Source organism: Bos javanicus, chromosome 9, assembly GCF_032452875.1.
Source record: "Bos javanicus breed banteng chromosome 9, ARS-OSU_banteng_1.0, whole genome shotgun sequence".
NCBI lineage: Eukaryota > Metazoa > Chordata > Mammalia > Artiodactyla > Bovidae > Bos > Bos javanicus.
In genome coordinates this window covers 9,727,609-9,739,935 of record NC_083876.1, presented here as the reverse complement: position 1 = coordinate 9,739,935, position 12,327 = coordinate 9,727,609, and the positions used below count along the sequence as shown (strand labels likewise).

Here is a 12,327-nt window from a genome sequence, read left to right as displayed (position 1 = left end):
TGGTGGGTTTTGCCATACATTGACATGAATCAGCCATGGGTGTACATGTGTCCCCCATCCTGAACCCCCTCCCACCTCCCTCCCCATCCCATCCCTCAGGGTCATCCCAGAGCACGGGCCCTAAGTGCCATTTCATGCATTGAACTTTGACTGATGATCTATTTCACATATGATAATATACAGGTTTCAAAGCTATTCTCTCAAATCATCCCACCCTCGCATTCTCCCACAGAGTTCAAAAGTATGTTCTTTGTATCTGTGTTTCTTTTACTGTCTCACATATAGGGTCATAGTTACCATCTTTCTAAATTCCATATATATGCATTAACATATATGCATTAATATACTGTATTGGTGTTTTTCTTTCTGACTTACTTCACTCTGCATAATAGGCTCCAGTTTTGTCCACCTCATTAGAACCGATTCAAATGTGTTCTTTTTACAGCTGAGTAATAGTCCATTGGGTAGATGGTACCACAGCTTTCTTATCCATTCATCTGCTGATGGACATCTAGGTTGCTTCCATGTCTTGGCTATTGTAAACAGGGCTGCAATGAACACTGGGGTGCATATATCATTTCAAATCATGTTTTCCTCCTGATACATGCTGAGCAGGAGTGGGACTGCAGGGTCATATGGTAGCTCTGTAGTTCAGTTCAGTTCAGTTCAGTTCAGTCACTCAGTCGTGTCCGACTCTTTGCGACCCCATGAATCGCAGCACGCCAGGCCTCCCTGTCCATCACCATCTCCTGGAATTCACTCAAACTCACGTCCATTGAGTCGGTGATGCCATCTAGCCATCTCATCCTCTGTTGTCCCCTTTTCCTCCTGCCCCCAAATCCCTCCCAGCATCAGAGTCTTTTCCAATAGTAGCTCTATATTTAGTTTTTTAAGGAAACTTCATACTGTTCTCCATAGTGGCTATACCAATTTACATTCCCACCAACAGTGTAAGAGGGTTCCCTACTCTCCATGCCCTCCCCAGCGTTTATTTTTTTGTCAGTTTTTGATGATAGTCATTCTGACCAGTGTGAGGTGTTATCTCACTGCAGCTTTGATTTGCATTTCCTTAATAACCAGCAGCATTGAACATCTCTTCATGAGTCTGCTGGCCATCTGTATGTCTTCTTTGGAGAAATATCTATTCAGGTCTTCTGTCCACTTTTTGAGTGTTCTGTTGGTTTTGATGCTGTTAAGCATCACAAACTGTTTGTAAATCTGGAGATTAATCCCTTATCAGTTCAGTTCAGTTCAGTCGCTCAGTAGTGTCCAACTCTTTGAGACCCCATGAATTGCAGCATGGCAGGCCTCCCTGTTCATTACCAACCCCCGGAGTACACCCAAACTCATGTCCATTGAGTTGGTGAGGCCATCCAGCCATCTCATCCTCTGTCGTTCCGTTCTCCTCCTGCCCCCAATCCCTCCCAGCATCAGAGTCTTTTCCAATGAGTCAACTCTTCGCATGAGGTGGCCAAAGTACTGGAGTTTCAGCTTCAGCATCAGTCCTTCCAATGAACACCCAGGGCTGATCTCCTTTAGAATGGACTGGTTGGATCTCCTTGCAGTCCAAGGGACTCTCAAGAGTCTTCTCCAACATCACAGTTCAAAAGCATCAATTCTTCGGTGCTCAGCTTTCTTCACAATCCAACTCTCATATCCATACATGACCACTGGAAAAACCATAGCCTTGACTGGACAGACCTTTGTTGGCAAAGTAATGTCTCTGCTTTTTAATATGCTGTCTAGGTTGGTCATAACTTTCCTTCCAAGGAGTAAGCATCTTTTAATTTCATGGCTGCAGTCACCATCTGCAGTGATTTCGGAGCCCAGAAAAATAAAGTCTGACACTGTTTCCACTGTTTCCCCATCTATTTCCCATGAAGTGATGGGACCAGATGCCATGATCTTCGTTTTCTGAATGCTGAGCTTTAAGCCAACTTTTTCACTCTCCTCTTTAATTATTATCAAGAGGCTCTTTAGTTCTTCTTCACTTTCTGCCATAAGGGTGGTGTCATCTGCATATCTGAGGTTATTGATATTTCTTCTGGCAATCTTGATTCCAGCTTGTGCTTCTTCCAGCCCAGCGTTTCTCATGATGTATTCTGCATAGAAGTTAAATAAGCAGGGTGACAATATACAGTCTTGATGTACTCCTTTTCCTATTTGGAACCAGTCTGTTGTTCCATGTCCAGTTCTAACTGTTGCTTCCTGACCTGCATACAGGTTTCTTAAAAGGCAGGTCAGGTGGTCTGGTATTCCCATCTCTTTCAGAATTTCCCACAGTTTACTGTGATCCACATAGTCAAAGGCTTTGGCATAGTCAATAAAGCAGAAATAGATGTTTTCCTGGAACTCTCTTGATTTTTTGATGATCCAGCGGATGTTGGCAATTTGATCTCTGGTTCCTCTGCCTTTTATAAAACCAGGTTGAACATCTGGAAGTTCACGGTTCATGTATTGCTGAAGCCTGGCTTGGAGAATTTTGAGCATTACTTTACTAGCGTGTGAGATGAGTGCAATTGTGTGGTAGTTTGAACATTCTTTGGCATTGCCTTTCTTTGGGATTGGAATGAAAACTGACCTTTTCCAGTCCTGTGGCCACTGCTGAGTTTTCCATACTTGCTGGCATATTGAGTGCAACACTTTCACAGCATCATCTTTCAGGATTTGAAATAGCCCCACTGGAATTCCATCACCTCCACTAGCTTTGTTCGTAGTGATGCTTCCTAAGGCCCACTTGACTGCACATTTCAGGATGTCTGGCTCTAGGTGAGCGATCACACCATCGTGATTATCTCAGTCACATCAATTGCAAATATTTTCTCCCAATCTGTGGGTTGTCTTTTCATTTTGTTTATTGTTTCCTTTGCTGTGCAAAAGCTTTTGAGTTTAAGTAGGTCCCATTTTATTCCCATTATTCTGGGGAATGGATTGAAAAAGATACTGCTGTGATTTATGCCAGAGAGTGTTCTGCCTATGCTTTCCTCTAGGAGTTTTACAGTGTCTGATCTCATATTTAGGTCTTTAATCCATTTTGAGATTATCTTTGTATATGTTCTATACATATACAAAATGATCTAACTTCATTTTTTAAATATGTATTGTCCAATTTTCCCAGCACCACTTGTTTAAAAGACTGTCTTTCCAACATACTTCATCATCAATTAATTGACCATAGGTGAATGGGGTTATTTCTGCATTTTCTGTCCTGTTCCATTGATCTATATTTCTAGTTTTGGGCCAGTACCATACTGTTTTGATGACTGTAGCTTTGTAGTATATCCAGGGAGCCTGATTCCTCCAGCTCCATTTTTTAAGCTTGCTTTGGCTATTTGGGATATTTTTTGCCTCCATACAAATTTTGAGATTTTTTTGTTCTAGTTCTGTGAAAAATGCTATAGGTAATTTGATAGGGATTGTGCTGAATCTGTAGATTGCCTTGGGTACTATAGTCATTTTGACAATATTGATTCTTGCAGTCCAAAAATATGGTGTATCTTCCCATCTGTTTATGACTTATTTGATTTCTTCCATCAGTATCTTACAGTTTTCAGAGTACAGGTTTTTTGTATCCTTAGGTAGATTTATCCCCAGGTATTTTATTCTTTTTGATGCAATGGTAAATGGAACTGCTTCCTGAATTTCTCTTTCTGATCTTTCATTGTTCGTGTAGATAAATGCAACAGATTTCTGTGTATTAATTTTATAACCTGCAAATTTACCAAATTCATTGATGAGTTTTATTAGTTTTCTGGTAGCATCTTTAGGATCTATATAGTATCATGTCATCTGCAAATAGTGATAGTTTAACTTCTTCTTTTCCAATTTAGATTCCCCTTACTTTTTCTTCTCTGATTGCTATAGCTAGGACTTCCAAAACTATGTTGAATAAAATAGGTGAGAGTGGACATCCTGGTCTTATTCCTGATCTTAGAGGGAATGCTGTCAGTTTTTCACTATTGAGTATGATGCTAGCTGTAGGTTTGTAGAATATGGTCTTTATTATGTTGATTTATGTACCCTCTATGCCCACTTTCTGGAGAGTTTTTTTAAATCATAAATGGGTGCTGAATTTTATCAAAAGCTTTTTCAGCATCTACTGAGATGATCATATAGTTTTTATTCTTCAATTTGTTGATGTGGTATATTACCTTGATTGATTTGTGGATGTTGGAAAATGCTTGCATCACTGGGATGAATCCCACTTGATCATAGTGTAAGATCTTTTCAATGTATTGTGGGATACAGATTGCTAGTAGTTTGTTGAGGATTTTTGCATCTATGTTCATCAGTGATACTGGATTATAATGTGTGTGTGTGTGTGTGTGTGTGCTATCTTTGTCTGGTTTTGGTATCAGAGTGATGGTGGCCTCATAAAATGAGCTGGGGAGTTTTCCTTCCTCTGCGATCTTTTAAAACAGTTTCAGAAGGAGAGGTGTTAGCTCTTCTCTAAACATTTGATAAAATTTGCCTGTGAAGCTGTCGGGGCCCGGACTTTTGTTTGTTGGGAGGTTTTTAATAACAGTTTCAATTTCAGTGCTTGTGACCGGTCTGTTCATGTTTTCTATTTCATCTTGGTTCAGTTTAAGGAGACTGTACCTTTCTGAGAACTTGGGCATTTCTTCTAGGTTGTCCATTTCACTGGCATACAATTGTTGATAGTAGTCTCTTATGATCCTTGGTATTTCTATGGAGTCAGTTGTAACTTCTCCTTTTTCATTTCTAATTTAACTGATTTGAATCCTCCCTTTTTTTTTCTCTTGGTTTCTGGCTAAAGGTTTATCAATTTTGCTTATCTTTTCAAAGAATAAGCTTTTAGTTTCATTGATCTTTGAGATTTTTCTTTGTCTCTATTTCATTCATTTCTGCTCTGATTTTTATGATTTCCTTCTGTTAATCGTAGGTTTGTTTTTTCTTCTTTCTCTAATTGTTTTAGGTATAAGGTTAGGTTGTTTGAGGTTTTTCTTGTTTCTTGAGGTAACTGTGTATTGCCATAAACTTTCCACTTAAAACTGCTTTGGCTGCATCCCATAAGTTTTGGACCATTGTGCTTTCCTTTTCATTTGTCTCTAAGTTTTTTCTTTTTAATTTCCTCTTTGAGTTTTTCAGTGATCCAATGGTTTCTGAGTAGCATATTGTTTACCTGCCACGTATTTATGTTTTTTAGAGTATTTTTTTGTGATTTATTTCTAATCGCAGAGCTTTGTGACAGAAAAAATGATATAATTTCGATTTTCTTGAATTTGCCAAGACTTGCCTTGTGGCCCAGCATGTGGTCAATCCTGGAGAATGTTCCATGTGCACTTGAGAAGAATGTAAAGTCTGCCACTTTTGGTTGAAACGCTCTATAAACATCAATTAAATCCAACTGATCTAAACTGTCATTTAAGGTCCATGCTCCTTATTAATTTTCTGTCTAGAGAAAGTGGGGTATTAAAGTCCCCCACTATTATTCTGTTACTGTCGATTTCTCTGTTTATAGTTTTTAGTATTTGCCTTACATACTGAGGTACTCCTATGTTGGGTGCATATATAATTGTTGTATCTTCTTCTCAGATTGAACACTTGATCATTATCAAGTGTCCTTATTTGTCTCTTATAACAGTCTTTGCTTTAAAGTCTATTTTGTGTGATGTATTGTTACTCCAGCTTTCTTATGAATTCACTGTGTGTGGAATACCTTCTACCATCCTCTTACATTCAGTCTGTAAGTCTGAGGTGGGTCTCTTGTAGACAACACATCTATGGGTCTTGTTTCTGTATCTACCCAGCCAGTCTATGTCTTTTGGTTGGTGTCTTTAATCCATTGATATTTAAGGCAATTATTAAGGCAATATGTATGATCCCAGAGGTCTCTTAGGCTGTCTTCATTTCTTTTCATTCTTTTTTCTACATTCTGTTTTGCAGCAGTGATTTCCACCATTCTATCTTCCAAGTCATTAATCCGTTCTTTTGCCTCAGTTATTCTGCTATTAATTCCTTCTAGTGTATTGTTCATCTCTGTTTGTTTGTTCTTTTGTTTTTCTAGGCCTTTGGTAAACATTTATTTCATCTTCTCAATCTTTGCCCACCATTCTTTTTCCGACATCCTGGATCATCGTCATTATAATTATTCTGAATTCTTTTTAAGAATTTTCAGAATTATTCTGAATTCATTTAAGACCAATAAATCAATATATTGAGATAAAAAAAATCCTTGAGAAATATAATTTACCAAAATTGACTGAAAAAGAAATAAAATGTAGCATTCCCACTAATACTATAATTCTAAATCTAATCATAATCAAATTGAAGACCAGATTGAAGACTGGTCTAAAAATTACTGGCTAAAGTTGTGAAAGATGAAGAAAACGAAAGGAAGAAGGAAGATTAAGTGAGTCTGAAGAGTTTAAAGGGATGTGATAACTGATTGCAATGTGTGACCCTGAGATTGATCCTGGAAAAGGTTGTCACACAGGGTGTTATTAAGACAACTGACCAGATTTAAAAATGAATCATGTAGTAGGTATCAGTATTTCAGTACAGTTCAGTTACTCAGTCGTGTCTGACTCTTTGCGACCCCATGGACTGCAGCACGCTAGGCCTCCCTGTCCATCACCAACTCCCAGAGATTGCTCAAACTCATGTCTATCGAACTGGTGATGCCATCCAATCATCTCATCTTATCTTCTGTTGTCCCCTTCTCTTCCTATCTTCAATCTTTCCCAGTATCAGGGTCTTTTCCAGTGACTCAGTTCTTCGCACCAGGTGGTCAAAATATTGGAGTTTCAGCTTCAGCATTAGTCCTTCCAATGAATATTCAGGACTGATTTCCTTTAGGATTGACTCCTTGCAGTCCAGGGACTCTCAAGAGTCTTCTCCAACAATACAGTTCAAAAGTATCAATTCTTCAGCGCTCAGCTTTCTTTATAGTCCAACTCTCACATCCATACATGACTCCTGGAAAAACCATAGCTTTGACTTGATGGACCTTTGTTGGCAAAGTAATGTCTCTGCTTTTTAATATGCTGTCTTTAACAGGTTGGTCTAGCCTTTCTTCTAAGGAGCAAGCGTCTTTTAATTTCATGGCTGCAGTCAGAATCTGCAGTGATTTTGGAGCCCCCCAAAATAAAGTCTCTCACTGTTTCCATTGTTTCCCCATCTATTTGCCATGAAGTGATGGGACTGGATACCATGATCTTAGCTTTCTGAATGCTGAGTTTTAAGCCAGCTTTTTCACTCTCCGCTTTCACTTTCAAGAGGTTCTTTAGTTCTTCTATTTCTAACATAAGGGTGGTGTCATCTGCGTATATGAGATTATTCATATTTCTCTCAGCAATCTTAATGCCAGCTTGTGCTTCATCCAGCCCAGCATTTTACATGATGTACTATGCATATAAGTTAAATAAGCAGGGTAACAATATACAGCCTTGACATCCTCCTTTCCCAATTTGGAACCAGTCTGTTGTTCCATGTCCGGTTCTAACTGTTGCTTCTTGACCTGCATATGGGTATCTCAGGAGGCAGGTAAGGTGGTCTGGTATTTCCATCCCTTTAAGAATTTTCCATAGTTTGTTGTGATCCACACACATTAAAGGCTTTGGTGTAATCAATAAAGCAGAAGTAGATGTTTTTCTGGTATTCTCTTGCTTTTTCAATGATCCAGCAGATGTTGGCAATTTGATCTCTGGTTTCTCTGCCTTTTCTAAATCCAGCTTGAATATCTGGAAGTTCACGGTTCACTTACTGTTGAAGCCTGGCTTGGAGAATTTTGAGCATTACTTTGCTAGAGTGTGAGATGAGTGTAATTGTGCGGTAGTTTGAAAATTCTTTGGCATTGCTTTTCTTTGGGATTGGAATGAAAACTGACCTTTTCCAGTCCTGTGGCCACTGCTGACTTTTCCAAATTTGCTGGCATATTGAGTGTAGCACTTTAACAGTATCATCTTGTAGGATGTGAAACAGCTCAACTGGAATTCCATCACCTCCACTAGCTTTGTTCGTAGTGATGCTTCCTAAGGCCCACTTGACTTTGCGTTCAAGGATGTCTAGCTCTAGGTGAGTGATCACACTGTCATGGTTATTGGGTCATTTAAGATCTTTTTTGTACAGTTCTTTTGTGTACTCTTGCCACCTCTTCTTAATCTCTTCTGCTTCTGTTAGGCCCCTGCCTTTAGGTTTCTGCCCTTTATTGTGCCCATCTTTGCAAGAAAATTTCCCTTGGTATCTCTAATTTTCTTGAAGAGATCTCTAGTCCTTCCCTTTCTATTGTTTTCCTCTATTTCTTTGCACTGATCACTGAGGAAGGCTTTTTTATCTCTCCTTGCTATTATTTGAAACTCTGCATTCAAATGGGTTTATTTTTCCTTTTCTCCTTTGCCTTTAGCTTCAGTATTAGATGTCTTAAAGTTGATCACTGTACTGTGGTTACGTAAGAGGATATCTTTGTTCTTAGTCAATATGCCCTGAAGTATTTAAGGAAAAACGAGTATAATGTCTGTAACTATCAAATGGCCCAGAAAAAAAAATATGTGTGTGAGTATATTTATATGGGTGCTGTGCTGTGCTTAGTTGCTCAGTCGTGTCTGACTCTTTGGGACCCCATAGACTGTACCCCGCCAGCTCCTTTGTCCATGGGGATTCTCTATGGAAGAATACTGGAGTGGGTTGCCATGCCCTCCTCCAGGGGGATCTTCCCAGCCCAGGGATTGAACCCAGGTCTTCCACATTGCAGGTGGATTCTTTACCACCTGGGTCACCAAGGAAGCTCCAGAATACTGGAGTGGGTAGTCTATCCCTTCTCCAGGGGAATTTCCCGACCCAGGAATCTAACTGGGGTCTCCAGAATTACGGGAGGATTCTTTACCAGTTGAGCAACTGGGAATGTGTATCTATTGACAAAAAGAAGGAATGATGAAGCAAATGTGCCAAAATGGTAACTTGTGATTCTGACAAAGACAATATGGGAGTAAGCTGTACTACTTCTGTAATACTTCTGATAGTTCTCTTCTATATTTTAGAAACTTTATGATTTTGCCTTTCATGTCTGTTTTTAGTCCATCTGGAACTGAATTTTATATAATTCAGTTATATAATACCCAATTGTCCCAATATCATTTATTGATAATGTCACATCTTCCTTGCTGATCTGTACATATTATGTTCAAATACAGGTGTGTCTCTGTCTGGCTTTTCTCTTGCCTTCCATCGACAAATTAAGACCTCTACTTCATCAAAAGACAGCATGAACATAGTGGAAAAAACCATGAAATGAGGAAAGATTTATAAAACATTTAACAAAGATCAGTACTTAGAATACACAGAAAACTATTATAAATCAAGAAGAAAAAGAAAACTAATCTGATAGAAAATGGGCAGCCAGTTTGGACAGGTACTTCACAAACAGGAAATCTACACAGCCAACAGTCATACAAAATGGTGCTCAACTATTACCAAGTCATCAAAAAATACATATAAAACTAAAATGATATACCATTTTACATCCATCTTGCAAAAGTTTAAAAGTCTGCCAATATCAAGAACTGGGGAGGAGGTGGACTAAGAACTTTACTATGGTGCTTGTGGGAGTGAAAATCAGCACCACTTTGGAAACCAGGGTAGCATTATATAATAGAATTGACGTTATTTATACCCTATGACACAGTAATCTCTTTCATAGGTAAATACATCACAGAAACTGTTATGACAGGAAATATTCACAGCAGCTTGGTTTACAGTAGCTACAAATCTGAAATAATCCAAACACTTATCAACAGTAAAATGGACAAATTGTAGGTATATTCAAATGGAAATACATTATAGCAATGAAAATGAGTAAGCTACAGCTACTAACAACAACAACAACAAAAATAGATTAATCTCCAAAACAAAATCTCAACTGAAAGAAGCAATATACAAAAGAATACATACTGTATGAATTCATTTATGTAGAATTCAGTAATATAGACTGAATAACTAAAAGAGAAAGAAGGAACTTCCTGAGAAAGATGGTGATTCCTTGTAAATGTCATAAAGGGGTAGAAATTGGAACAAATACATAGAACATGTCTGTGGTATTGACAATATTCTATTTCTTGATCTGGGTGATTGTTAAAAGGGTAGGTACTTTTAACCACTTGTTAAAATGTGCACGTTTTATGAACTTTTCTGATTTTAATTATATATTGTGCTTTATGTAGTAGCTCAGATGGTAAAGAACCCATCTGCCAATGCAGGAGAGCCCAGTTTGATCCCTGGGTTGGGAAGATCCCTTGGAGAAAGGAATGGCAACCCACTCCAGTGTTCCTGCCTAGGGAATTCCATGGAGGGACCATGGGTTCACAAAGTGTTGGACACAACTGAGCGACTACCACTTTCATTTGTGCTTTATAGTTAAGAAAAGAAAAACTAGAAAAGAAAATAAAATACACATGATGTTTTGTGTAACTAATTCAGGAAAATTAGTGTGCATACAGAGTACATAAGGAGATAAAGCTGAAAAGACAGAGATTTAACATCTCGAAGCCTCTTGACACAATAAAATTGTACAAAATTTTCTGCATAGTGTCCGTACCAGACCTATAACAACCTCCATGTCTAGATTACTCCCCCGAGCCTGCAAAGTTCATAATATATATCTCTAAATGAGGTGAAGGAAGGAGAGAGGAAAGGAGGGAGTATGAGGTTTGGAGAGAGATATTCTGTCTATTCTGAGATGGCTTTTTAGTTCTGGTTTCTTTTTCTTAAGAGATCTAGTGATAATTCCTGTTCCTGGATTCCAAGAACTATCCTTTATTGTGTATTTTATTTCATACAGGTGGTGTCTCTTAGTTGCAAGGGTTGTAACTGAGATAGGTCATATACTCAACTGTATTCTTCTATTATTAACTTTAGGAATCAAACAATAACACAATGATAGATGTCTCTTTTCTCATTTATGAACATAATAGATAAAAATCAGAATTTTTATTCATAAGAAATTTCTAAATATAAATGACAATACTCATTAAAATGCTCTACAATCACTTATTTTTATAACTTACCCTCAGAGTATGGTGCTCTTGTGCTAGTAATAGTCTTAGTTCCTCATGTAGTGTTATAACTTCCAGAAATTGTCCCCATAAAGCCATTAAAAGTGAGCAAAGCTGTGCAAGATTCATATTTATAAGTTCTGCCAGTTCATCAGGATTTTCTATTTTCTGAAATGACAAGAAAAAAAAAAACTGCTCTCTGAGAATTACCATAACACGTATATTACTGAAAGTATTAATACAAAGGCAAATTTTTTAGTTTTAAAATATGTACATCTGTGCACACTTGCACGTGTGTGTAGAGAGAGACCAACTATCCCATGGCTTTTTTCCTATCTTGGTAGTCACTCTAGCATTTTCGACAATTTAACCAATATTTCAATTTCTGAAATAATATCAGATATAGTCTAAAGTTACAAATCAGGATTCTATACAACATGATCAAATTCAAACACTAAAACTAGGAATTTTAAGCAAAACAAATCATGATCAAAGTTATAAAATTTTTGAAAGACTGTGAAATCTTAAAATATGATTTATTTTCAATCAGTTAAGTAATTTAAAGGTCACATGCTCCTCAGAAAGGATTGAGATTCTCTCTAAAGCAGCTCTTCCTTCACATCTCTGCTCTTAGATTTTATTTTGCTCACAGAAACCCTTTCCCAGAGTTGTCAAACACTTCTTTCTTCTTTTCTAACAATTCATGCATCCAGTATTTATTGAGCACATTTTACACGCTAGGGGGCTACATTCTACAGACACCAAGATTAATATGAAAAGATCATAGTCTAATGAGGAGAGAAAAGTGGGTAAACAAATATATATCTATTATATGTATATGTATATATATTATGAATGTTTGAATAGTGCTATTAAGTTGTTGTTTATTTAAATATTCATCTTAATTGATGACAGAAATTAAGAGTACTGAATGAGATGTAGAATTTTCTTGAAGGCTTTTAGTTTTCTTGAATTGATAAAGAACTTCTGAACAAAGAATAACAAAGACTATAAAGCAGAATGATGTTTCTCATAAGGACGTTTTGTCCACTAAGGCAGCAGTCAGTTTCTACGCAGATAGAATCTTGATGCAAAAATCTGTCTTTAATTATTAGTAACGCTAGGAAATCTACTTTAAATATATACATGGGTGCTGATTTCACTTTCCTGCCATAAAGATGGGGGAAGTCATGTATTCAGATTGAAGTTAACAGCCACTCCCACAGCTCATCTCCACCTGCACACCAACCACCACTATATCTGTGTCTCTTGATCAAGTATCCCTCATGTTTAGACCCAACAACTATTGGACAACTGT

At 37.6% G+C, this 12,327-nt stretch overlaps 1 protein-coding gene across 6 annotated transcripts in view; it reads right to left on the bottom strand.

Annotated features, from left to right (window-relative positions):
- FAM135A (family with sequence similarity 135 member A) overlaps positions 1–12,327 on the bottom strand; it is a 154,208-nt gene that overhangs the window by 42,555 nt on the left and 99,326 nt on the right. For all 6 annotated transcript variants that reach the window (XM_061427131.1, XM_061427136.1, XM_061427132.1 and 3 more), the window contains one exon: positions 11,022–11,177. In XM_061427131.1, coding sequence (XP_061283115.1) covers positions 11,022–11,177 — 156 coding nt within the window. The remainder of the gene's footprint in view (positions 1–11,021; positions 11,178–12,327) is intronic.